The sequence below is a fragment of the Choristoneura fumiferana genome, chromosome Z (genome assembly GCF_025370935.1).
Source record: "Choristoneura fumiferana chromosome Z, NRCan_CFum_1, whole genome shotgun sequence".
NCBI classification, from domain to species: domain Eukaryota; kingdom Metazoa; phylum Arthropoda; class Insecta; order Lepidoptera; family Tortricidae; genus Choristoneura; species Choristoneura fumiferana.
In genome coordinates, this window is record NC_133472.1 from 43,119,500 (window position 1) to 43,145,500 (window position 26,001).

The 26,001-nt window shown below is 37.8% G+C and overlaps 1 protein-coding gene across 3 annotated transcripts in view; it reads left to right on the forward strand.

The window, feature by feature from the left end:
- acj6 (abnormal chemosensory protein 6) overlaps window positions 1-25,284 on the forward strand; it is an 84,980-nt gene extending 59,696 nt beyond the window's left edge. For 2 of the 3 annotated variants that reach the window (XM_074101203.1, XM_074101221.1), the window contains exons 3-4: window positions 3,372-3,551; window positions 22,317-25,284. In XM_074101203.1, the coding sequence (XP_073957304.1) occupies window positions 3,372-3,551; window positions 22,317-23,036 (900 nt within the window). In that variant the 3' untranslated portion in view covers window positions 23,037-25,284. The remainder of the gene's footprint in view (window positions 1-3,371; window positions 3,552-22,316) is intronic. The other variant, XM_074101212.1, reaches the window with a different exon arrangement.
- The last annotated feature ends 717 nt before the right edge of the window (window positions 25,285-26,001 follow it).

The window sequence follows — 26,001 nt, forward strand, 5'->3', positions numbered from 1 at the left end:
CCATTTCGTTAAAATAAAATAAATGTTTAAGGGGGGCTCCCATACAACAAACTTGTTTTTAGTGTTGTTTTTTGTGTTGTGTTGTTTACTTGTTGTTGTTTAGTTTTAGTGCTAGTTCTAGTCTTAGTTTTAGGTGGTACTTTTGGAGCAAAAATAAACCTTTCTTTCTTTCTTTCTTTTTTCCGTTTTTTGCTAATGCCTAATGTTGTATAGATAATGGTACGGAACCCTTCATGCGCGAGTCCGACTCGGCCGGTTTTTTTGTTTAATTGACAAAAGAAAAAACACTTCTGCAATATTTTCTGGTAATAGACGACCAGATGGCCTAGTGGTTAGAGAACCTGACTACGAAGCTTGAGGTCCCGGGTTCGATTCCCGTGTCGGGGCAGATATTTGTATGAAAAATACGAATGTTTGTTCTTGGGTCTTGCGTGTTTACTATGTATTTTAAGTATGTATCTATCTATATAATTATATTTATCCGTTGCTTAGTACCCATAACACAAGCTTTGCTAAGCTTACTTTGGGACTAGATCAATTGGTGTGAATTGTCCCGTGATATTTAATCAAACTGACGGACTAATAAGAATTTTTAAGGGCACTAGTCCATTCCAAAAACATGCAGTTTTAGTGCATCGTTTAATTTTTCTTTATTGTAATGATGGAAGTGCACTACCAACCTCTAAACTCCACAAGCGGACCGTATAAAATCCCCCGCCGATTCAAATGCAACCCATATCCGACCACTGGTAAATCGAGAAACAAACTATCCACTTTAAAGTGGTGGGAGTAATAAAAGCATCTATTTGAAAGTCAGGAGGAGTTTCTAGAGGCCAGGGGCAACTCATAAATAATTTAGGGTAATACAGCAAAAACCCGAAGGTTGAGCGCTCATGACTTGTTGATGCGAGGAGTGAATTAGTTGTGCCGACAGGACTTCTTTTAATTTGAGCTGCTGCTATTTCTATATAGGTTCAGGGGTTCGGAACGTTTGGCTCTGATTTTTAAGTTGGTGTGAAATAATGAGTTTTGATTGATTGTTTTTTATTTACAACTTTATTTATAGGTAATTTTATCTATGGTTTGTTTGGGTCAAATATTACTCCCACACCTAGTGGTCGGATTAGTTTGAAAGATATTATGTTAGGTACATTACAAGCACTGATGTTTATACATTTTTTTTATTTTACGACAATCAAACTACCCGAAAAAAATTGTGGTTCTTCTAAATAAAGCAAACATTGACTTGAAACCTGGTACGAAAATAATATTTGGATGACAATGCAAAAATGAAAAACAAAAAATGCAAAAATTATAAAAAAAAACTTTTTCAATTGCAGACTTACTTTTTATGCCTTTGGGATCATTCAGTTACATGATATACTTGATTTGTGTTTTATTAAGCCATTTTCTGTGCAAGGTTCATTACTGGACAAGAGCTCTCCAAACTTCACCTTTCGGCCGCTAGATCACGCCAGTCGCCTTCATGCATCCAGAGGTCGTAATGCCTAACGTTTAATGAGAGTTTTTGTATCACAATGTTCTCTTGTCCGGGTGAGCGGTTAGTTCCAATGGAGTGCCGAAAGTTTCTCGATGAGGGCTACGGTATAGATGTCGCTAGCGTCACTGCTTAAGTGGCTAAGTAAGAAACAAACAAGCTGAGATATGTGGTGCATAGGGGAAATTCGTGTCTGTACCGTTGGCCAGCAGTGGTCTAGCGGTATAGCACGCGGTACGGAATACCGAGGACCTGGCTTCGATTCCCAGTGCTGGTATTATTTTTTTTGGTTTTTCTGTGCATCTATATTTCAGTTTGTATTTTCAATTTTGAAAAATCTGTCTTTTGATTGCGAACGCGAGTGCCAGAAACGTTAGGCAATGCGGCCTCAGCAGGGCTACTACGAAACTCGAAGTTCGTGTCTTGCGGTCCCTCTGACACTTATACTATTTAATACGAGAGTAAAGGGACGATACGATACGAACTTCGAGTTTCGAGTGTCGTAGTAGCCCTGCAGGTCGTCCCGCCACCTCCTTCTCGGACTGTTGTACATATGATTGATTTATGACACACGGATTTAATATTCAGGACCAGTTTACCCTTGGCCTCGTGTATGTTAACCATACGGTTGAAGTTGATTGGGTATTCCATTATTTGACTAAATTCCAATGGACTTCTCAAAAATTACGTCGTCAACGTTTATGTTATCAAAAACAGCTGTGCCAAATTTAATTTTAGCTTCAGACAGAGGTCCATATTTTGAAATTATACATTCGGACAAACTGATTCATAATTGATTGAATCAGGCGTTACTTTGCGGAGGTCCATATCAATGAACTAAAAGAATTTCTTGGCTCACCGCATAATGCCAAGATATGCGTGTTCATGCAGTTCCTCCACCTCCACACTGAAAGAACACACACAAATCACACAAACCCATCTGTCACCACCACCACCACAGTACACTGACGCGTTTCGAACTCAACCAGAGCTTATTTTCCTCTGAAAAGTGTACGGTTGTATTGCTCTCAATAAAACCGTACACCATGCTACCAGATGTTAGACCCTAACACACATTGACACATCACAGACACACAGGTGAGATGATGATGACGGTGAGAGAAAACAGATGTTAGAGTCTAACATCTGGTAGCATAGTGTACGGTTGTGTTGCTCTGAAGATGAGCTCTCATTGAGTTCGAAAGTGAGTGAGTGTAATGCGGTGGTGGTAATAGATCGGTTTGTGTGATGTGTGTGTGTTCTTACAGTGTGGAGGTGGAGGAATACGGTATTTGACAACTCTTGAAATTGCCATATTTTAATATTATTATGAAAATATAGATTTACAGACAGTGTTAAGCGAAGAGAAAACTTAAATCGGTTGAAAATTGGATTTATAGTGAATTTTTGAAAAATCTATATACCTGTCTCTTTCTCAAACGCTTTTCTCTATGCAGCAAGTATGGCGGTACTGGCGTGTGACGTCACATGCCAGTATGTCTTTCTCTGTCTAATCTTGAATTTCAAACCTTTAGAACTTTGTTATTTGTAAAGGTAGCTTAAAAATTGTTTCTCTATTCGATAACAGGCATTGTGAAGTTTTAATTTATAAAACATATAAAAAATAGTCAAATACCGTATTGCATATGAACACGCGTATCTTGCATAAGCTTAGCTATCATAAGGTCGCGGGTGAGCAAAGAAATTATTTTAGTTCATTCAACTGATTCTTGTGCATAAGCGTTCATAATGAAACGCGTGTGTCTAGTGTGGAACCCTTTAATCGGTAATATTTATGGACCCCGTTCACTCCTTTTAGAAAACTTGACATCTTTACATCATTCACCACCAGCTCACATAACCTCCTTTTCAGGGTGACCTCTTCGGCGGCCTTAACGACGGCCTCCTCAGCCGAGCGGAAGCTTTGGCGGCAGTGGACATCGGCAAGCATCAGTCGGGACCCCAGCCGGGGCCCCTGCCTCAGTTGAAGCACGACATGGTGTACCACCACGGGGTCGGGGGCCCACCGCCCCACAATGCACGGCCACATCAGGTATCATTGTTTTATATATCAGCTGGCAGTGGCTTTTGGCGTTAAGAGCGTTTATCTGAGCTGGCAAGGTTGCATTTTTGTTAGTTCTTCTTATTCCATAAAAAAAAATGAAAATTAAAAATGTGGTCTGATAAGAACTGTTCTAAATATTATAAGTTAATGTGTCTACTGCAATAATTATTCGTGATAGACTTTAATTTTCTTTAAAAACCGTTAAAAAACATTTGTTTGTTTTTAAAGAATATAAAAGTCTGTAATGAATAATTATTGGAGTAGACACATTGACGAAGACATATTAAAGAAGAGTTCTATCAGACCACATTTTTAATTCCCATTATTTTTTATGGAATAATCGAGAAAATTTAACAAAATGCAACGTTGCCAGCTCAGCAGGTATAAACGCTCTTAATTGTCTGGTATATGATTATCAGATGGGCATAAGCTTTTAAGAATTTCAACGACTTTTTATAGGGATGTGGGGGAACTCTTTCGGTAGGATATATATATCTTTGAATGGGAATTGAAATTGTGTAACTTTCCGGATAAAAAAATATGATTACAATAAGGGGCTGTTTCACCATTGCTTAATTTTATTTGACGGATAAATGTGATGCCGTCTCCGTCTATCCGAATAAAACAAACAGAGACGGCATCACATTTATCCGTCAGATTTTAATCAATGGATGGTGAAAAAGATGCAGCGGGTCACAGTTTGGGATTGCGGACGTGTGACGTCACGCCGTGCTAAAAGTGTCGCACGGGTTACGCTTGAACTGGCTATTATGTTTATCTTTACTTCATCATGCCATTTATTGCTTAACTAGCTTCTGCCCGCGGCTTCGCCCGCGTGGATTTCAGTTATCGCTCGCTGTTCCCTCGGGAATTGTGCATTTTCCTGGATAAAAAGTAGCCTAGCTAAAAATCACGTCGATCCGTCGCTCCGTTTCGACGTTAAAGACGGACAAACATACAACACACACACACACTTTCCCATTTATAATATTAGTATGGATTGACAAAAGAAAAGTACATATCCAATATTTTCTAATAATTTAAATGGCGGACTATTTAATTTGAATTTTTAAAACATTAGCCTATTATGCAAAAATATAACTAACATAACTCTCATAATAATATAAAACTTCTTAGGACGTTCTCGTAACAACTCATTACAGCCCTAAATATAACTCTCACAAGGCCATCCGTGCCCCCAAAACTAAACGACAAACTTCATTTTTATGCTCATGTTATCTACCCTCTAAACTACTCTTAATATGATTTTAAAGCGATAAAATCAAACAGTACAGTATGTACCAATAATATCAATCGAATACTGGCAACTATAAAAATAAGGGATGCCATAAACTTCGCGTCAAAACTCCCTCGGCATAAATAATGATAAAGTAAATGCAGTTTGTCTATGCCGTGTCTGAGGGCTTCGCCTTAAGGTTTGTATGCTGAATTTTGTTTACGGACGAGCAGTTGTAAAAAGTATTTTCTGACAGCTGTCAAAGTGACGTATAGTGTGATTGTAAAGGGTTTGAACAACAATATAATGTTTTTTTTTTAAACGGACTTCGTACAAAGTCACATTAGCTCATAGGGCAAACATACCTAAACTTGGAATATTACGTACAAAATACGAAATCCTAAGAAAAATATTACTTATTTTGTTCGTAATGGCTACGGAACCCTATTTCGGGTGTGCCCGACACGCTCTTGGCCGGTTTTTATTTAAAGCTTTTTTAATCAAAATAATAACCAATTTTTAATAAAATTGGCTTAGCTTAGCTACAATTTCGGGGTTGTTCCAACTTTTCCAAGTTGATTATTATTAGATTTATGCCTCAGCATGGAAACCAAAAAAAGGACCGAAGTGAAAAAAGATAAAGAATGGATTATAATTATAATCCTTATTCCTTATCTTACTTATCTTAAACTCGTTTTATTCATAAAAGAATAAAATTAGAATAAAATAAAGTAACTTCCCGCTGTCTGTCTGTATGTGTGTACGCTTACATATTTAAAACTACGTAACAGATTTGAATGTGCTTTTTTTGTTAGATAATTTTTCACAAAAGATTTGTGTAGGTATGCGATGCGAGGTGTTAATTAAATAACTAAAAAACTGGAAGTAGTTTGTTCAGAATAGGGACTATATAGAATAGATTACACACCTTTACATTATTATTTTTATTGTGTCGTATCTTTTTAAATCCTTTCTTACACTGTGCCTTGTCTAACAGTTATGAATGTAGCATTATGCCAATACGGTATTTGACAACTCCTGATTTTGCCATATCTTAATATTATTATGAAAATATAGATATACAGATAGTGTTTAGCGAAGAGAAAATTTAAATCGGTTGAAAATTGGATTTATAGTGATTTTTTGAAAAATCTATATACCTGTCTCTTTCTCAAACGCTTTTCTCTATGCAGCAAGTATGGCGGTACTGGCGTGTGACGTCACATGCCAGTATGTCTTTCTCTGTCTAATCTAGAATTTTAAACTTTATAACTTTGTTATTTGTAAAGGTAGCTTAAAAATTGTTTTTCTATTCGATAACAGGCATTGTTTTGTTTTAATTTATAAAACATATACAAAATAGTCAAACACCGTAGTCAATGTTTTAGCGAAGTAACATAGTTATTTAGATAATTTAATGCTGGCCGTTTTTCTGTCGGTTCGATTTGCTTGTAATAACGACGAAAGCACTACTAACAAGCGCAAATTACGAGTGAAGATTAGAAATTATGTAGATTTAGGTACCGACTAACTTATTAAATTCAACGAATATTTTTAGACATAATTTTGGTACCTACCGTAAACGTTTCACTTTGCCCTCTGGCCCCAACATTGCCTTAGTTGATTTAGAGTCGATAACTTAGCACTCTAATAGGTTTTAAACTTTTACTACACGGGAATTATTATTACGCGGGGAACAAAAGTTTTTAAAACCTAAACGGTGCTAAGTTGCGACTCTAAAAGAATCAGGCAATGTTGGGGCAGAGGGCAAAATTGAAGCAGTTTACGGTAGTTGGAAATAAATGCAATAAACTAACTTAAATCAAAATCAAAGTTCGCGTAACAAAACCAGAATTGATTCTCATAAGAATTTTGTATATAGGTGGAGAGGAGGCGGACAACTCGCTGGACGCAAGTGACAAAGCTACTGATCGTTCATTTACTCGCAACGCTCTAAGGTTCTGGCGGCTGTGATGCGAAACGTATTTTTTTTATGCCTTTGATTGTACGGTCAAGGACTTTAATTCATAAGCCACCATGATGATTTTCCTTATTAATTAATGCGATGTCACAATAACATTAAATGTGAAATGGTTCCACGGTGGCTCATGAATGAAAGTCTTTGACCGTTACACAATAGGTCTCACAATGCATCCAGGTCAACCTAATTTCCTTTTCCAATCTAGAGCTTAAAACATGAAAGCCCGAAAAAACCACTTAACTTGGGGGAATATCACCGTGGCAGCTTTGCCGTGTACACAGTATAGCAGATGGAAATCTTAAGGCTCCATATGTGCGAGGGTGAACCCCGCAGGGAGTTGCCATACGTAGGGGGGAATATCCCCAGAAAAATATACACTACTATAAACGAGGTAATATTATGCACTACAATATTGCCCGCTCTTTGTTGCATCATTTTTTATTGTTTATTCAAATTTGCCAATGATTTTTACCTGTTGGGGGCGGATGCTTGTTTGGATGGTGGTGTTGTTTTGTAGTCAAGAACTAACTGATAGCTGTCAATTAATCATTTATTGCAAGGAATAGTACAAAGATATTGAATTTAATCATTTTTTTCGCATCACAGCTTTACCATTTGCATCCACCGGTTGACCGCAACACTACAAATTAATATATTCAAATACTAGCTTTTGCCCGCGGCTTCGCCCGCGAAGAATTCGGTTATCGCGCGCTGTTCCCTCGGCAACTGTGCATTTTTTCGGGATAAAAAGTAGCCTATGTCACTCTCTGGCCAACTAGCTCTATGCCAAGAATCACGTCGATCCGTCGCTCCCTTTCGACGTGAAAGACGGACAAATATACACACAAACACACACACTTTCGCATTTATAATATTGGCACGGTTGCATGAGCCATGATCACGAGACGACTGGAGGACATGGATGTTGACATCATTAAAAAATAATTGGAAGACACGACTCCAGTAAAAAAACGCTTTATTTTAGCCCTGAAAACCAGATTAATTTTCTATTAACTGCAAAATTAGATTTTTTGTTGCTTTAAAACAAAAAAATAGTTAGTTGATTGAGTTGGCGAACAAGTGACGTCATAAGTTGCTATTTCCATTCAACCTATGGGAGAATTGTGTTTTGACAGCTCATAAAAATTACGTCAATGAGGGCTATCGTTTTTTGTCTTTCTTGATGGCGCCACTGTTGCATGAGGTTTTAAGTGTGGCTTTCTAAGTCGGTTAATACGGGCGTGAAAACAAAGTTTAGATTAATATCATATTTAAGACACCTTAAAACCGTACCATAAAAATATCGAGCCACCACAGTGTTGCGTAGTCCCGTTTTGTTCGGAAAAAAAGATAGAACAAAAGTTTCCGAAAGACAAAACTGTCTCAAAACACAGACAACCCCGCCCCGTAACGCATAATTGCCATAATTAATTTCAGATAATGCAAAATATTCACAAAATTATTCTAATTATAAATACACCCGCGTAGCTCACCCAAAAACTATGAGATTTGACATTTCGGAGACCTCACGCTACACTAGCGCCTCTAGCGGCGAATTCATACGCGATAGCCCTCATTGATTGGTGGTGTCAACATCCCTATTGAGAATGTGCCGAAATATGGAGTGCTCTAAGATCAAGGTACGCGGAACAAAACCCGAATTTAAATCACAAAATTAGTAATGACCGCGTTAGTCTAAAATATTGTCTTATATACAAATAGTCCAGGTGGACTGACGACATTCATTCAATACGAGTAACGCATAAACCTAGTGGACATGATGAATAAAGATATTTGATTATCGAGTACCATAAACTAGTACAATAAGTTGACAAACTACACAATACAACACTATAATTATATAATACTTACAATACAATGCTTTATTAAAACAGCTACCTAATTAAAACTAAAACCCAACTCAATATTGCTATTTAGACACTGCTCTTTCTGTTGTGTTTCACTTTTCTCTTGCAAGTTATTTTTTACGTTTATGTTTTGTGATTGTCATAATAATATGGATTCACTGAAAATCAGCGACGTTGCACTATCTGCGGCGACACATGCTGAGTGGACTCCTTTTAGAGACCACAGTCAACACTGTAATAGGCATTAACACACTTTACCTACTATTATATTAAGTAATTTCTGTAAAAATGTTGTTGCATTGTGTGTTTCAATAAATCTTTCATTCATTCAGTTAAAAATAAGTATAATTTTGGAAATGTTAGTATAAACGACTGTGCTCATAAATATTTTAGTACTATCGTATTGTCAGTCTCTCCGATATTTATGATGGTGAATGGCGATTGTACCTAATATTTTTTTTTGATTGATATTATGTTGGATTACGATTGTTAAGATAATATAGGTAATAATTTTATATAGAACGTTCTCGGGGATATTTTTGATCGTCACTGATACATTTAAATGTTTATGAAACTTGCCTTTGTTCGCGACTTCGCACGCGTTAATTAAGCCTAGCAATTAAATTCCATAAAAAAAATGAATGGCCAAGTGGTTAAACCTGATTACGAAGCTTGAGGTCCTGGGTTCGATTCCCGGCCGGAGCAGATATTTGTATGAATAATACGAATGTTTGTTCTCTTCTTGGATGTTTAATATGAATTTATCTATATAAGTAGGTATGTTTATCTGTTGTCTAGTATCTATAGGGCAAGCTTTTCTTAGTTTGGGACTTGGTCAGTTGGTATCAGGTGTCCATGAAAAAAAAATTTGAAATTCCTGCTATTTTTCTTGCGACCATTTGGTAAACGATTTAATTTTGACTGATTATCTTAATTCGGCTACTACCGATTTTATGATGTATAATTATGGGTAGATCCATTACAGCCATTTAAAAAAAATCGAAAACATGAACAATGTACCTACATACTTATTAACATTATTTTTAAACCTTTTTCTGATTTGTTAATTACAAAGTTTTTTTAACACCTCTAATGCGCACTTGTTTTCCATTACAAATCCAATCACGGGACAAACGTGCCGTTACTCGTCCAATTTAAAAAAAAAACGTTCCCCTTCGATAGGCAGTACTCGAACCCGCGTAATGGTTGCTTTATAGCCCACGCACCGGCGGTGGCAATTCAGGGTCCCTAATTTGTAAATATAGTGCAGGGAGCGTGTCCATAAATGCTTCTTCTGGGACCCCGACGGGGGACTCAAGACCAAGAAGCACTAAAATTTGCCCAAATTGAATTTTCATCTTGTTAGAATCGGTTGCCAGTGCGATTTTTATGCAAAGGTGGCTTGTTAAAGTATCTCAAAACCTTGACTTTAAATAAAATACGCTAGTTTTAATTCAAAGCGGAACCGGGTGACAACTATAATTGTCACTTCACTCGTTAAATGTTAATGAAGCATCTTTTCAAAGGGCTTATTTGCATTTCTTTAACTATGAATGCGCTCTATTTAAAATAGATGATAGCGAACTTTTTTAAAACAAAGTTTTAAAAAAGCTTTGTTTCAAAACAGCTTAATTTCATCGTTGTTAATTATCTACCGCGAAGCCTAAAACGCGATTAATTTGCGAAAACTAGTGAAAACAAAACAGTTTGAAAAGGTACGAATAAATATGTCGCAATAACTACCTAATTAACAGAAATAATTATTAAAATGTTCGGAGCCATTAAAGTTTATAAGTAGGTACTTGAATCAAACTGTACTTTTGGTATTCACGAATTTACCTAACAGATATGGCTAAAATTACCCACAGGTGCAACACAAAATATACCTGTACATTTAAAAAAATACCCCTATGTCTCAAATTGTCACGTTTTTTCCTCCCCATTCGGGGTCTCTGGGGGATGGCGACGGCCATGAGACGCGTGTCCACCCGTGGCCCTGTTTGCGTACATGATAAACAGCGGGCGCCCGGCACGACATTGGTAGGGTTACAAGTGTTGCCATATAAAAATTAGAAAGTCTCGAATAAAAATATAGGAATCCCATTCAGTTACTAATTTTGCTGAAGATACAATGGTACAATGAGGGCTATCGTTTTTTGTCTTTCTAGATGGCGCCACTGTTGCGTAAGGTTTTTAAGTGTGGCTTTCAAAGTCTGTTATTACGGGCGTGAAAACAAAGTTTAGATTAAAATCATATTTAATACACCTTAAAACCGTACCATAAAAATATCGAGCAACCACAGTGTTGCGTAGTCCCCTTTTTGTTCGGAAAAAAGGGAGGACAAAAGTTTCCGAAAGACAAAACTGTCTCAAAACACAGACATTCATTGCCCCGTAACGCATAATTGCCATAATTAATTTTAGGTTATGCAAAATATTCACAAAATTATTCTAATTATAAACAAACCCGCGTAGCTCACCCAAAAACTATGAGATTTGACATTTCGGAGACCTCACGCTACACTAGCGCCTCTAGCGGCGAATTCATACGCGATAGCCCTCATTGAAGTGAATAAGTTAGGAATATGACCAATTATGAATACTTATAAATATGACGAATCACGAACATAGGTTCATCACAACCAATGTAAGCCGAGTTTAAACTTGTAAGAAAAATCGTGCAACTTGCATTACATTGCGGCGCTCAATTGACGCAACCTTACCGCAACAAACTCGTTGGCTTTACGGCCTCGCAATGTAATGCAACTTGCACGATTTTTCATGCAAGTCTAAACTCGGCTTAAAACTGTACCTACTATGACGGCTGTGGCGGCCTAGTGGTTTGAGCTGTGGTGAGCAGACGATCGTAAATTCAAATCTAGGCTCGCAGATCTGAGTTTTCGAAATTTATGTGCAAAATTTGTGACAGTAAATATTAAAAAAAACATGGGACACTTTGACACCAATTGACCTAGTCCCAAACTAAGCAAAGCTTGTACTATTGATATTAAGCAACGGCTAAACATACTTAGAGGTATATTGATAAATAGATACGAGTACATACTTAAATATATGTTAAACATCCAAGACCCGAGAACAAACATTGCCCCACCTGGGACCTTAAGCTTCGTAGTCAGTTTCTATAACCACTTGGCCATCCGGTCGTCTAAAAAAAGCTACATCTTGACTTTATCTTGGAAAATAGCAAAGGAAACCTAGGCTAGGGAATAACATCTTATCTGAATATTGAAAAAGCATAAAATCCTATATGTTAACACTCGATAACCGGATATCAAGGCCGGATAGCAACCATGTACTAGTCACCAGTATCAATATCTGACACAACAGAACTTGCTAAATATCTGATACGACCCTATTTCTAGTGCCGGTAGGAGGTGTAGATATTTAAATGTATACCGGTTGTGGCCTGTAACACGGGCAAATAATGAAAACATAGATCGTACTCGAAAATACAAACTGAGACATGGATGCACAGAAAAACCAGAAAAAGAGACCAGCGCTGGGAATCGAACCCAGGTCCTCAGCAATCCGTGCTGCGTGCTATAACCCCTACACCACCGCTGGACAGGAATCTAGACACGAATTTTTCCTATGCATACATATCTCAGGTTGCTTATTTCTACTACGCTACTTATGCAGCAGCACTAGCGACATCTATGTTCCGCTCTCATCGAGAGACGTCACACTCTTTCGGAACCAACCGCTCACCCAGACAAGAGATGTCGCTACTAAGCAATCAAATTATGATTGGTTTTTTGGAGTCTTTTTGCATTCGAAATGGTTTCGATATGGTTTCACGGGATACCCGTAAAAGTAACAAATTTGGAGTTGAAATTAAAAATACAAAAAGACTCCAAAAAACCAATCATAGATCATACTCGTCAAACTGAACAACATTAGTTCAGCGACTTTTAAAAATATTTTTATTTTTTATTTTTATTGCGCTTTAAAGTAAAGAAGAAGCAATGTAAAGCAAAATGTTTGATATTTGTAGTGTGACAGGCGACGTCAGTTGGGTTCTAGGACGATGAATTTTTTTAGAAAAAACCGGCCAAGAGCGCTCGATTTTCATGTAAATTTGCACTTTAAAGTTGATTATTTCGCAAACACATCACTGAATCGAAAAATCGTCGTAGCAAACCTGTAATGGTTTTAAAAGACCTATCCAACAATGCCCCATATTATAGGGTTGGATGAGAAAAAAAATACCCCCACTTTACGTCTATGGGAGGTACCCTAAAAATTTTTTTTTCTTGTGCCATTTTGTTGGCATAGTTTACATATATATCCGTGCAAAATTACAGCTTTCTAGCATTGATAGTCCCTGAGCAAAACCGCGGGCGGACAGACAGAGAGACAGACAGTCAATAAGGGTTCCGTTTTTGCCATTTTGACTCCGGAACCCTAAAAAACAAAAGTTAATTTTGATTTTAATTAAGTGGGTCCATGATGATCCAATTACGGGTGACCTATAGAACCTCTGTTTTTTTTAAATATTATCCCCGGTTCTGGGCCACACATTGTACGTCCTCTGCTTTGGCAGATTTTAATGCAGGTGGCTGTACGCCGAAAGTCCGATGAAATCTTGACTACTGTGGTATCCTTTTCTTTGTAAATAGGCGTTCTATTAGGAACCGTTTCCACTAGAGATTTGCAAAGATGTGTTTTTTTTATTTGGTCTACGAACAGGATAGTACATCATTCTTACATAGCATACATCTCATGTATATCCCAAAATAGTATACACTAACGTGCAGAAATGGTAAACAGTTATTTATTGAATTAATTCGAACATAACTTTATTATTATACAAAATTAACGAAAAGCACGTTGTGATTTTAGGGAATAGGTACAGTCACCAGCATTAATATCTGACACAGCGGAGCGTGCAAAAATATCTGACACGTCCTTCCGGCCCTAGAAAAAGAGTCGTATCAGATATTTATGCACGATTGCTGTGTCAGATATTAGTGCTGGTGACTATACCTAGGAATTTCAATACAACAGATGGATGTAAAGTCATAGTCTATGACTTAATTTCCAAAAAAAAAAAAAAAAAACTTGCGACCACCACGCTGTCCCAGAATTGTCATTAACTACGACAGGGTTGCAACAGCGGCTGAACACTTCACTCTGTATGATTGCACTAAGTTTTTTTTAATAACAACAATGTTGACCTACAGGGGGTTGTTTTTATCGCGTGTGTTTGTCGCGTCCCTTCGGAGGGCGCATGTCGCACTTGCACGCTTGTACTAATAATAACGGTGGGTACTCATCATATTTGTCTCACCCTGTATATTGGGGGTGAGGGGTGGCCATGGAACGAGCGGAACGTTTCCGAAAATGAATGGAAGAGGATTTTTTTTTCAATTTTGTTTTAAATAAAATCCTGGCCTGATTTTTAGGGTTCCGTAGCAAAAATTGCAATAACGGAACCCTATTAGTTTCGCCATGTCTGTCTGTCTGTCTGACCGTCCGCGGCTTTCCTCAGGGACTATCAATGCTAGAAAGCTGTAATTTTGCACGAATATTAATATGTATGGAAACTATGCCAACAAAATGGTACAATAAAATTAGACCATAGACCATAGACATAAAGTGGGGGTGTTTTTTTTCTCATCCAACTTTGTAGTGTGGGGTATCGCTGGATAGGTCTTTTAAAACCATTAGTTAGGGGGTTGCTAATTCAGGATGGTAGTAAGTAAGTATATCAAACTTACAAGGAAAACTATAACGGTTCAGTTTGCGTGAGAATTATTAGTAGTTTAAGAGTAAATAGCAGCCTAAGGTATAAAATATACCTAAACTTGGAATATTCCGTACAAAATACGAAATCCTTAGAAAAATATTACTAATTTGGCTACGGAACCCTATTTCGGGCGTGTCCGACACGCTCTTGGCCGGTTTTTGTTTTAGTTTAATTGTTCGAAAAAGGTTATACTGGTCAAGGGTTGCCATATTAGATGTGTCTCTATCATACTTGTCTACCCTCTGGATAAAGACCGAAATCTAGTGTAGAGTTACTTCTCATGAATGTTCTAAATAATATTGTTAATTATTAGATTGGATTGATAAAAATATATTTACATTCAATAGATCACTATGCTAAGATAATGTTTATGCTTTTTTTGCTTATTTTCCTACTAATATATATTTCTGTGTATCGAATATGTGTAAATACATTTAATGGTTCTCACTCTAAAACGAGCTGCTGCCCGCTACTTCGTCTGCAAAGATTACATTCGCGGGAACTATGCAATGTTCTTGGATAAAAAGTAGATACCCTATGTGTTAAGGGTAATAATTAGTTATGAACTATCTGTGTGCCAAAATCAGTCTAAATGTCAAGCCGTTATTGCGTGAAGGAGTAACAAATATACATCGATCCAAAAACTTATTCATCCTCAAAAACTTACGCATTTGTAATAAATAACTATTAGTAAAATGAAATTTTACTTGACATTTTCCTCACCTTAGATCACCGATTTTACCCGCTAGTTGTGTGGCCCCACTTGCATCAAATTCGGCCACTTGTCCAAATCATAACGTTGTGATACAAATCACTATTAACGGAATATAATTTATTTAATATCTACTTGCAATCGCGTCTAGGGAAGGGGCAGTGTCAATTTTATCGATAGTTTTTTTATCTATAGTATAAATTGCAGATATCCAGCATACCTACCTAATTTTATACAAACCAGTCGAGCGTACATTTTAGCGTGAAATAGTAACAAATACACACACACACACACACAAATGTATAGGTATATTAACAAACTTTCACTTTTTTACAGTATTAGTAGAATGCCCTTGTATGTATACATTATTTGTCTTTATCCATCAATAATATCATTTTAGATGACAACGAAAGTTACGACTAAACTCACTTTTAAAATAATAGTAGATTATTGTCGTCGCCTGGAAGTAGCCAATTGCTGGCTGAGTATGAATATTAAACGGACGAGCTTGCGAGTCCGTTTAACTAATACGAAGCCAGCAATTGCTATTCCAGCCGAGACTAATATAAAGCTTTTCTCAAAAATTATGAATAATTCTGAAATAGACTAAACTTTTTCTCAAAATATATCATAACATTTAATTTTATTCCAATTATTTTTCTTATGCCCCACCTTTTTTCATTAAAAATAAACTGCAGGTGTATTTTCCACCGAAAACACCACAAGCTGTTTCAGACCCAATAAAAAAGTCCGAAGTTCCAACAAAATATCTGATACCGCCCATTAATTTGGCTGTATACGACTTGTGCCAACATTTCCATGGCCTTTTTAACTTTTTAAAAAAATTGCCTGCAATCTTTTTAACTTTTTAATTTTTCGCTGACCATAAACTATGCACTTCACCTTCTGATATGTAAAGAATAATGTCAACTTTTACGGACATTTTTGAGAAAAGTTATTTATCCATGTATTTCGCTCAAGCGGCTTTCATTACAGATTCATCCTTATAGGTACAATGAGAATCAACTTTATTGTAATTGTTCTTTGTATTTAATATCTTGAAATTTCTAGTTTTTCTTTAACTTTTGGGTATATTATTATTGATCTTATTTAACCTTCCTTCATTCCTTTGACGATTTCACACATTCTTCTTGCTTGACATTTATGTAAATAATGATGTAGTATTATATTAAATGAATATATAAATTAAACTAACCTAAACAAACCTGAAATATAATTTTACAGGCTAACAGGCTAATAAAAAAAATAGCATTCTTACCAAACCATTCACTGTATCGACTCTGTCCCCTCACTAGCACTCGAAAGGGGCTAGGGGTGTGATTGCACAGTGACATACGTGTACCCCATCAAAACGGGGCGGCACGCCATCGGAAATCGCTTTTTAATACACCTGTGAAGATTTGCAACCACAAGGGCCACTTAAATTTTTATTTCGTGCAGGTTGCGGTTTCAATTTCTATAACCCTTTATTCATAAAAAAACTTGGTAATTAAGTCGTTTCCTGGGTAAAAAAATATTTCACTTCTCATGCTCGGAGAGTTGGTCGTTATGTTGGATCTAGGCGATATAAAATGAATTTTATGCTCTAGTGCATAAAGTAAAATCTTCGTCTAAGACCAAGGTAATCAGTCGGTTTCTCTGTGTATCTGTTTTCTGTATCGCTTACTATTTCTGGTGTACAATTAAAGAGTCTTTGTATTGTATTGTATAAGGTGTCAAAGGCCGCAAACAAAAAAGTTTCTACCTGTATATTTTTTAATAATTTGTATAAAACTAAAAATTAATCAAATAAATCAAAATAAATCAATAAACTAAATATTTTTAATTATATTAGCAATGTATGAAAAATAAAAGGCACCTTTGTAAGTCAGAATTTCCGGGATGAAAAGTAGCCCATGTCCTTCTTCGGGACTCTAACTATCTCTATACCGAATTTCATCTAAACACTTAGCGGTTGAAGCGTGAAAAGGTAACACACAGATGGACACACAGACAGAGTTACTTTCACATTTATATGTATTTATTTATTTATTACACATACATTTACTTACACAGCATTACACAGATCATCATCATCATTATGGTGGCCTTTTGGTTATCCACTCTTGGCGATCTTGTGCCCATCTTATCCAGTCTCAAATTAAACGATAAGAAAACAACATAAAATCAAAATAAAGCAAAAACATCAGATAGGAACACTGGTTTGCCTGTCATCCATCATCTGTCACACATACATTATAGAGATTGTTACATATATATAGCAGATTGCACAAGAAGAGCATGAAGCGAGACATTTTACCCGAGACGTTCATATAGCCACCCAAGCCGGTACGGCAAGGGTGGACAGACACGTCGAGGGGAAAATGGGCTTAATGCTCGAGTTTCACACTGCTTGTCACTTCGATTGCGAGGAGATGAAATAACAACAGTGGAAACAATTGTTCACTTACTAGGTACCTTTATTTTTCCTGCATTGCACGGCATAAATATTTAGTTTTATTAATTTATTTTGATTTATTTGATAAATTTTTAGTTTTATACAAATTAAAAAATATTAATAAATATATAAAAACTATTTGCGTGCGGCTGTTAAAACCTGCAGGGCTACTACGAAACCCAAAACTCGAAGTTCGTGTCGTGCGGTCCCTCTGACTTATACTATTTAATACGAGAGCGAGAGGGACGGCACGATACGAGCTTCGAGTTTCGAGTTTCGGAGTAGGCCTTCTGATTGCCTTGGTCTTAGACGCAGATTTTACTTTATGCACAAGATAATAAAAAGTCATTTTATGTCGCCTAGATCCAGTATAAACACGAACTAAGTATACGAGCATGAGAAGTGAAAAAAACTTTTAACAACACTTTATTGCCTCTTTTATTTTTTTGCCTGTATTAGACCTACCCTCAATACAGTTTTGACGTCCGAGAAACAATTACACTGGCCATTATTTTCAAGCTACTGTTGGCATGCGTCGCCATGGGAGTAGTAGATCAGCATTAGAGGGGGAAAGTAGTTATTTAAAAAATACGTGTGGGGAAACCGACAAAGTCCGTAAAATTGCGAAATTCCAGAGCATGGAGTAACCAAAAATTGGCATCAAAATTTCATTTTGCAAAGCGCCAACATTTTGGTAAAAGCGCGTATCTCCAAGATGTGTAAAAACTGCACTTTGAAGGACATCTCTCGCGGAATGATCGCTAAGTTGGATTATTCTTTTTCATAATGGAACGCATATAAGAAACATGATTGCCGAAAAGGATGCGCTGCAAGGAATAAATAAACAGATAACTTGGGACGATTATGTGTTTCCTGACAGGTGAAATATCGCTAGATGGCGTTAGCATCGAGAGGTCCGTTTGACGTCCCGGTCTTGCTTGTGATTGGCTCATTTAGTTATAACCAACCACAAAAAGTGACGCAATTGTCAAAATTGACAAACGGACCTCACGTTACTGCGCCATCTAGCCTGTCACAAAACCCTCATTGAATAAGTGTCAAAGTAAGCAAAGCTTGTGTTATGGGTACTAGGCAACGGAAAAATATTCTTAAATAGATAAATACATACTAAAATACATAAACGACCAAAACTTGAGAACAAACATTGGTAGGTATGGATAATTTTTCATATCTACAATTTCTTACGGAAACCTCGGTACGCGAATCCGATTCACACTTGGTAGGTTTCCTAGGATTTTTCTGGCAATAAATCCTCTTAATTAGTTAAGGAAAGCCCCTATTCGGTTGATTAATCGCTCAATATCTCCCCACTAATAAGTTTCCTCGTAAACGGTTATTTCTCTACCTGAGCAAATAGGTCAATCAATTTTTCTGAAGCGCCATTATGTTACAAGCTTTTATTTAACGTGCAGTGTTGTTATGTAAAGTTATCTTGCTAGTCGAATTTAATTAATTTCACAATAAACCTTTTTTCTAAAATATTCTTTACTTCTCTTAAAGCGATGCGTTAAGCGCGTAAAGTTTGAAAGCCGTAATTTTTGCCAAATTTTGTCATAATTTTTGCTAGCATATTTTTATAACCGCCAATTTTCATAAGTCGTCATTTAGAACTTTATACTTTAGAATTAGGGTTGTGTAATCATAATTCTGAACATTCAACGGACTCATAATGTTAAGTACTTAAGTACATTACGACTTTCAACTTTAGGTAAGGTTAGGTTTGTTTATAATTCTGAAAAATTAACGGATTGACAAAAAAAAAATATGACAAACAAGTAACGTCACATTATGGCTTCCGATAAATTATGTGAGCTGATATGGACCCCTCTCAGACTAGGGGTATCAAGTAGTTGAGAGCGAAGATGCTTCCAGCATCTCGGTTCCACCTGTGACAGATAACCTCGACAGCATTTTTACTTGATACTTTCAATTTACTCTGTAAAAACAACTATAATTTAAAAAAAAAATTGAAAATACAAACTGAAATATAGATGCACAGAAAAACCAGAAAAATAAGACCAACACTGGGCATCGAACCCAGGTCCTCGGTATTCCGTACCGCGTGCTATACCGCTACACCACTGTTGGTCAACGGCACAGACACTAATTTCCCCTATGCATCACTTATCTCAGCTTGTTTGTTTCTTATTTAGCCACTTAAGCAGTGACGCTAGCGCCATCTATACCAATGGAATGCCGAAAGTTTCTCGATGAGAGCTACGGTATAGATGTCGCTAGCGTCACTGCTTAAGTGGCTAAATAAGAAACAAACAAGCTGAGATAAGTGATGCATAGGGGAAATTCGTGTCTGTGCTTTCAATTTAGGTTTTACGGGATGACCGTAAAAGTAAAGATTTGGAATTGAAATAAAAAATACAAAAAGATTCCAAAAACCAATCTTAACTATATTTTCATTAATAAAATTGACATTCGCACCAAAACGTAAGTAAAGTCAATCCAATCAGTCGTCAACAATAGCATATTGCTCCCTCGTCAAACCTTAACGTATGAATAACAATTATTTACACAACCGAACTAAAAAGGATTAGTGTTGCATAATAACAGCATTATTTCTCGCCCTATTACCTTCTGGCAACACAATGGCTCCCCTCGCAAACACTTGTTTTTTAGAGATTGTTTTGACATTGATTGGGTGAAGGACGTTTACATTGTTTCCGAAATGATGTTTCGAGTGCTCAGAGTGCGCGTGAGCACATGCCGGCAATCTGGTTGAGAGTGTTTGCTGTTGCCAGAGTGGCAGTTTTTAGTTTAGGGGAGCAGTGTTGCAAGTTTTTGCCCGATTGCCCGATGGAGACTTATGTTTTTGAAAAAAAAAAAACATTTATTGGTGACTATAAAAACAATAAAAAAGCGGAAACCGACAGACACAGACGTTTGTCACAAAATGGTCTCAACTCAGCGGTTTTCTATCGTTTGCCCGAATTTAATATGCCATAATATATCGTTTTCCATAATGTTCATTTGTCATAAGTAATTTATTTCTGAAATAGTATTTTCTTCAGAGTTGATATTAAACTAACCTAACCTAACCTACTGCATTCTATAAGATGACATTTTAAAAAATCCTGAAAACATCACGGTTCTATATATTTTATGGCAAACGATGGTATGGCAAGTGATATTCGGGCAAGTACGACGTTGATCTTCCATAAGAACCATTTGAACGTATAAGTAAGATAGCTACAGTATAACTAGTTAAATTGTTAATGGCTCTCGGGACTCGACGGTTGTTTTCGTTTTCCTGATGATCAAAACAGAAAGAAATAGAAAACCGATCTTCTGAGTTACAAACGACATAGCAAACTAGTTTAAGTGTAGGTTTATTCCTTTGATCCCAGAGGGCAGATACAAGCATACATGTCATAACACTTTCAAGATATCATTTTCACTGGAGTATCCAAAAAAGTATGTAATATAAAAAAATGCCGTATTTTATTCTATAACCAGATCTACAGAGGAAGCATACAGTACGGCTGGACGGTTTTTTTTTTCTTTTTATTCGACTGGATGGCAAACGAGCAAGTGGGTCTCCTGATGGTAAGAGATCACCACCGCCCATAAACATCTGCAACACAAGGGGTATTGCAGACGCGTTGCCAACCTAGAGGCCAAAGATGGGATACCTCACGTGCCAGTAATTTCACCGGCTGTCTTACTCTGTTGAAACACAACAGTGCAAGCACTGCTGCTTCACGGCAGAATTAGCGAGCAAGATGGTGGTAGCAATCCGGGCGGACCTTGCACAAGGTCCTACCACCTGCAACATATAAAGTACCTATCATACATTTGTGTCAAAATTGTGTCCGCAGACATAAATATGGAGTTAATTAATATGACCTGGTCCAGACGGAGCGTTTTGCGCGCGAAGGCACTTGCGCTTAGACATTCGCGCGTTCCCGAGTTACTAGAGCTACATACACCCCGTCCAGATGCTCTCGCTATGGAAGCTCGCATAGCGCAAGCATACACGTCATAACACTTTCAAGACACCATTTTCACTCGAGTATCCAAAAAAAGTATGAAATATAAAAAAATGCCGTATTTTATTTTTATTTTTTATAACCATTGACGAAACATCACGAAAAGGTGAAGCCGTTTTTCTCAAAAATGTCCGTAAAAGTTGACATTATTCTTTCCATATCAGAAGGTGAAGTGCATAGTATATGGTCAGCGAAAAATTAAAAAGTTAAAAGGATTGCAGGCGCGCTAGCTCGACAATAATGAATTAGCGCGCCTGCAATCAGTCAATTTTTTTTTTAAAGTTAAAAAGGCCATGGAAATGTTGGCACAAGTCGTAGTCGTAGTCGTTGGGTCTGAAATAGCTTGTGGTGTTTTCGGTGGAAAAATACACCTGCAGTTTATTTTTAATGAAAAAAGGCGGGAAAGCATAAGAAAAATATTGGAATAAAATTAAATTTTATAATATATTTTGAGAAAAAGTTTATTCTATTTCAGAATTATTCACCATTTTTGAGAAAAGCTTTATATTAGTCTCGGCTGGAATAGCAATTGCTGGCTTCGTATTAGTTAAACGGACTCGCAAGCTCGTCCGTTTAATACTCATACTCAGCCAGCAATTGCCTACTTCCAGGCCACGACAATAATCTACTATTAATCCCTTCTCATTTAACCGTGTACCACAATAATGTAGCCGTTGACAGTACGATAAAACGAATTACAAAAAGCATTTCTTCTCGCAGATGGGCCACCACGGCATGGAGTCACTGGACATGCTGGACCCCCTCAGCTCGTCTTCTATGACGACGCTAGCTCCCATGGGGGAGGTGGCGCCCCCTCACCACCAGCTCCATGGCTACGGGATGAACCACGTGATGAATCACCACCACCACGCGGGGTCGTTGGCCCACGCGCCACCCGCGCACCTCGCCCACCCCTCTGCCGCCTTACACCCCGACACAGACACAGATCCCCGTGAACTAGAAGCCTTCGCTGAGCGCTTCAAACAGCGACGAATCAAACTTGGCGTCACTCAAGCAGACGTCGGGAAGGCGTTAGCGAACCTAAAGCTCCCAGGCGTCGGCGCACTGTCCCAAAGTACCATCTGCCGCTTCGAAAGCTTGACACTTAGCCACAACAATATGATAGCGTTAAAACCGATTCTCCAAGCGTGGTTGGAGGAAGCAGAGGCGCAAGCGAAGAACAAGAGGCGAGACCCTGACGCTCCAAGCGTGCTGCCGGCGGGGGAAAAGAAACGCAAACGTACCTCCATAGCAGCACCAGAGAAACGAAGCTTGGAGGCGTACTTCGCGGTGCAGCCTCGTCCGTCAGGGGAAAAAATCGCGGCTATAGCAGAGAAGCTCGACCTTAAGAAGAATGTGGTAAGGGTGTGGTTCTGTAATCAGCGGCAGAAACAGAAGCGGATGAAGTTCGCTGCGCAGCACTGACCGGCGGGCGGCGGCGCGGCGCTGCTGTATCCGGGCACCGGGTACGGGTACTAGGCGCACGCGCAGCCCGCCGGTCGCCTCAAGTCGCGCCCGACCCTTCGTAAGCAATAAAGTAAACAAAACGTTTCGATCTCATTCTTTAAACACATCTCAATTCTAGCGTAGTTTTCCGTTTACGATGTACAATGACAACTCATATATTTTTCGAGACACAGGGTATATATTCGATTATATACATATCATAACAGTAACTAGATGTCGCTTCGTCGTACCGTTAATTTGTCCCAGTTTTGATGTTTTCCAATAATCGTTCTTGTACATGAGGAAAAAAATTGAAAATCAGGATTTTTAAGAGAATGTGCCTTGCAAATATCAATATTCTGTGTTTAATGTTAAAGTAACTTGAACGTTAATGTGGCGCTGGGGCGGCACCGCGCCACAGGCGGCAGCGGGGGTGCCCCGCTCGCCGCTCATGCCGTGCGTAGATTACACAGGGAACATGTGAGACTAAATTTAATCAAAAATGTATTAATAGAGGTGGCACTAGCCTTAAAGGACGAATGACGGTCGCTTAAGTCTGTATCACAAAAAAAAGAACGTTTTTTTTACGAATAATAAAAATAAATTTTATTTTATATCATGATTTTGTCCTGTCATACTTTAAAGTGCAGGTGCCAAATAGCGATCCTTGTAACGACCAAAAGTAAGATTCGTTAGACTCGTTTGGCATAATTATGAATTTATTGTATAGAAATGTACCTACCTAATGATTAAGTAATTCATATATTGGCATTCTCTCTCCATGTTACTTGTGTAATTTATACATTAAATTCGATCAGTGGGAAAAGAGTGACGGATAAAAATCACTAAACGAGAAAAATGTTCAATCAGCCATTTATTATGACAATTTGAAATACATTGAGTACTAATTGGTTACAAAAATGTGGCCGAATTTACAATGTCAACCTGATGCCTGTCACGTTTGCAAAATAAAGGTCACAGCTCATTAGAGCCACCCGGCACCCGACCAGCACCGCCTCGACTTTCGGCGTCCACTCGTTGTCGACCGGTGGTCACGGGTGCGCGTTGGCAACGAGTGGACCTCGCGTGGTCCACGAATTTTCGATAAGTCCATTATGAAATGAGGGTAGGGCGCACCGCGCCAGCCGCGTGCGGTTCACGCGAGCCAAGCGTACGAACAGCGAGCTATCACCGTGTGGCCCACTCGCCGTCCGGGCGTGGACACCTCGCGAGCGAGTTGATCCGGTGGCACATGCCCATGCAAATCCATATAAAGAATACTAACCGCTCGCGGCGAGGCGGTGCTGATCGGATGCCGGGTGGATCTAATGAGCTGTGACCTTAAAGGTCAGGTGCCACTGATAGCGTTTAGCGATTTTTGCCTGTCAAAATCGCTCATATGTTAGATGTTCTGTTCTGATACTATGAACTGTACAAAGAAAGTAAATTAAGGGTAAACTTTCAATTTTTTTAGTTGTAGATAGTATTCGGTAGTTCATGTTTTTGTATGTAACGAACCATTCGTTTTTTATTATAAATGCATTTCAAGAAATGGCACAATTAATTTAGTGTAAGAAGTTACTAGAGACATTTAGCCAAAATAGTGTTAAAGCATTTGTAAATATCACATTTCGGTCTACAACCTAGGCATTTAAACTAGTTATAGGTTTTACCTAATTAATGAGAACTAGTACAACGCGAAGGATTCATGCTTGTTTATTTTGATGATCAAAATTAATGCCAAAAGTAATTTTACAGTCATTTTGATGCCAAATCTTCTTATGTGGCACGCGTTATAGTTAAAATGATTTTTTTTAACTTTCTATATCGCGGATAAATAATCTCGTAATACCTAAGCAGGGTTATTAAAAACTTACGTTACTCCATTTCCCAATACGCTCTGGGACTGCTTGAGAACTACTGACCAAGCCCTCTCAATTTGAGAGGATTCCTGTGCAGATTTAACTCTGAAGATTTAACTTTTTAGGGTTCCGTACCCAAATGGTACAGACTCCGCTGTCTGTCTGTCTGTCCATCCGTCTGTCATAGGGCTCTATCTCTTGAGTCGTAATAGTCAGACATTTTCATATGATTATGTAAGATGCCGCTATAAAAACGTGATTGTTTTTCCGTTTTTTGCTTGATATTTATAACGGCAACAGGAAGACGTTTGAAATATTCACAGAATCTTTAGTTGTATAATCACTTTAAAATAAATAATTAAAACAAAATAAAAATATTTAAGGGGGCTCCCATACAACAAATTTGTTTTTTGCCCTTTTTTTGCGAATGTCTAATGTTGTATAGATAATGGTACGGAACCCTCCACACTGCGTATTTTTTGCTTATGATACTCTGTTATGATACCTACAAATTAGGATGGAACCCTCGGTGTGCGGGTCAGACTTGCATGTGCTTTTCTGATTCTATCTGCCATCTTGAGCAACGACAGTTAACCGTAAAGGATAGGGTAATGGATGGCGCTTAGAATATTGTGCTCGCTCATTATTTTCCAAAGGGAACCCTGATTTTTTAAATGTAACTTTGGAATCGAAACTTAAATTACCTAAATATTTAATTTTATCAACATGCTAAGTGCCATGTCTAGTGGATTTTTATGCAGTGATTGCGGTACATATCTATTTAATTTAGCCTGTAATATTTGTTTGTTTTTAAATGTCAAATGTTGCAAGTCACGCTCGAACTCTTCTTCTCTTTTAAAATATGGCTTTTCTGTCCTAATTAATAGGACAATTTCGCCAGTGTCAAAGTAAACTCTCTTTGAGAGGCACGTTGTACGGTGATTGTAGTTTTTGCAAGTTGATAGTAAAATTCCATACACCACGTGGAGACAACTTGCGCATTAAAAAATGTCAGACACGAGAGCAATATAGAATTTTGTGATCACTGGTCACTGTTAAGGTTGATCGCCGCGTAAAACACT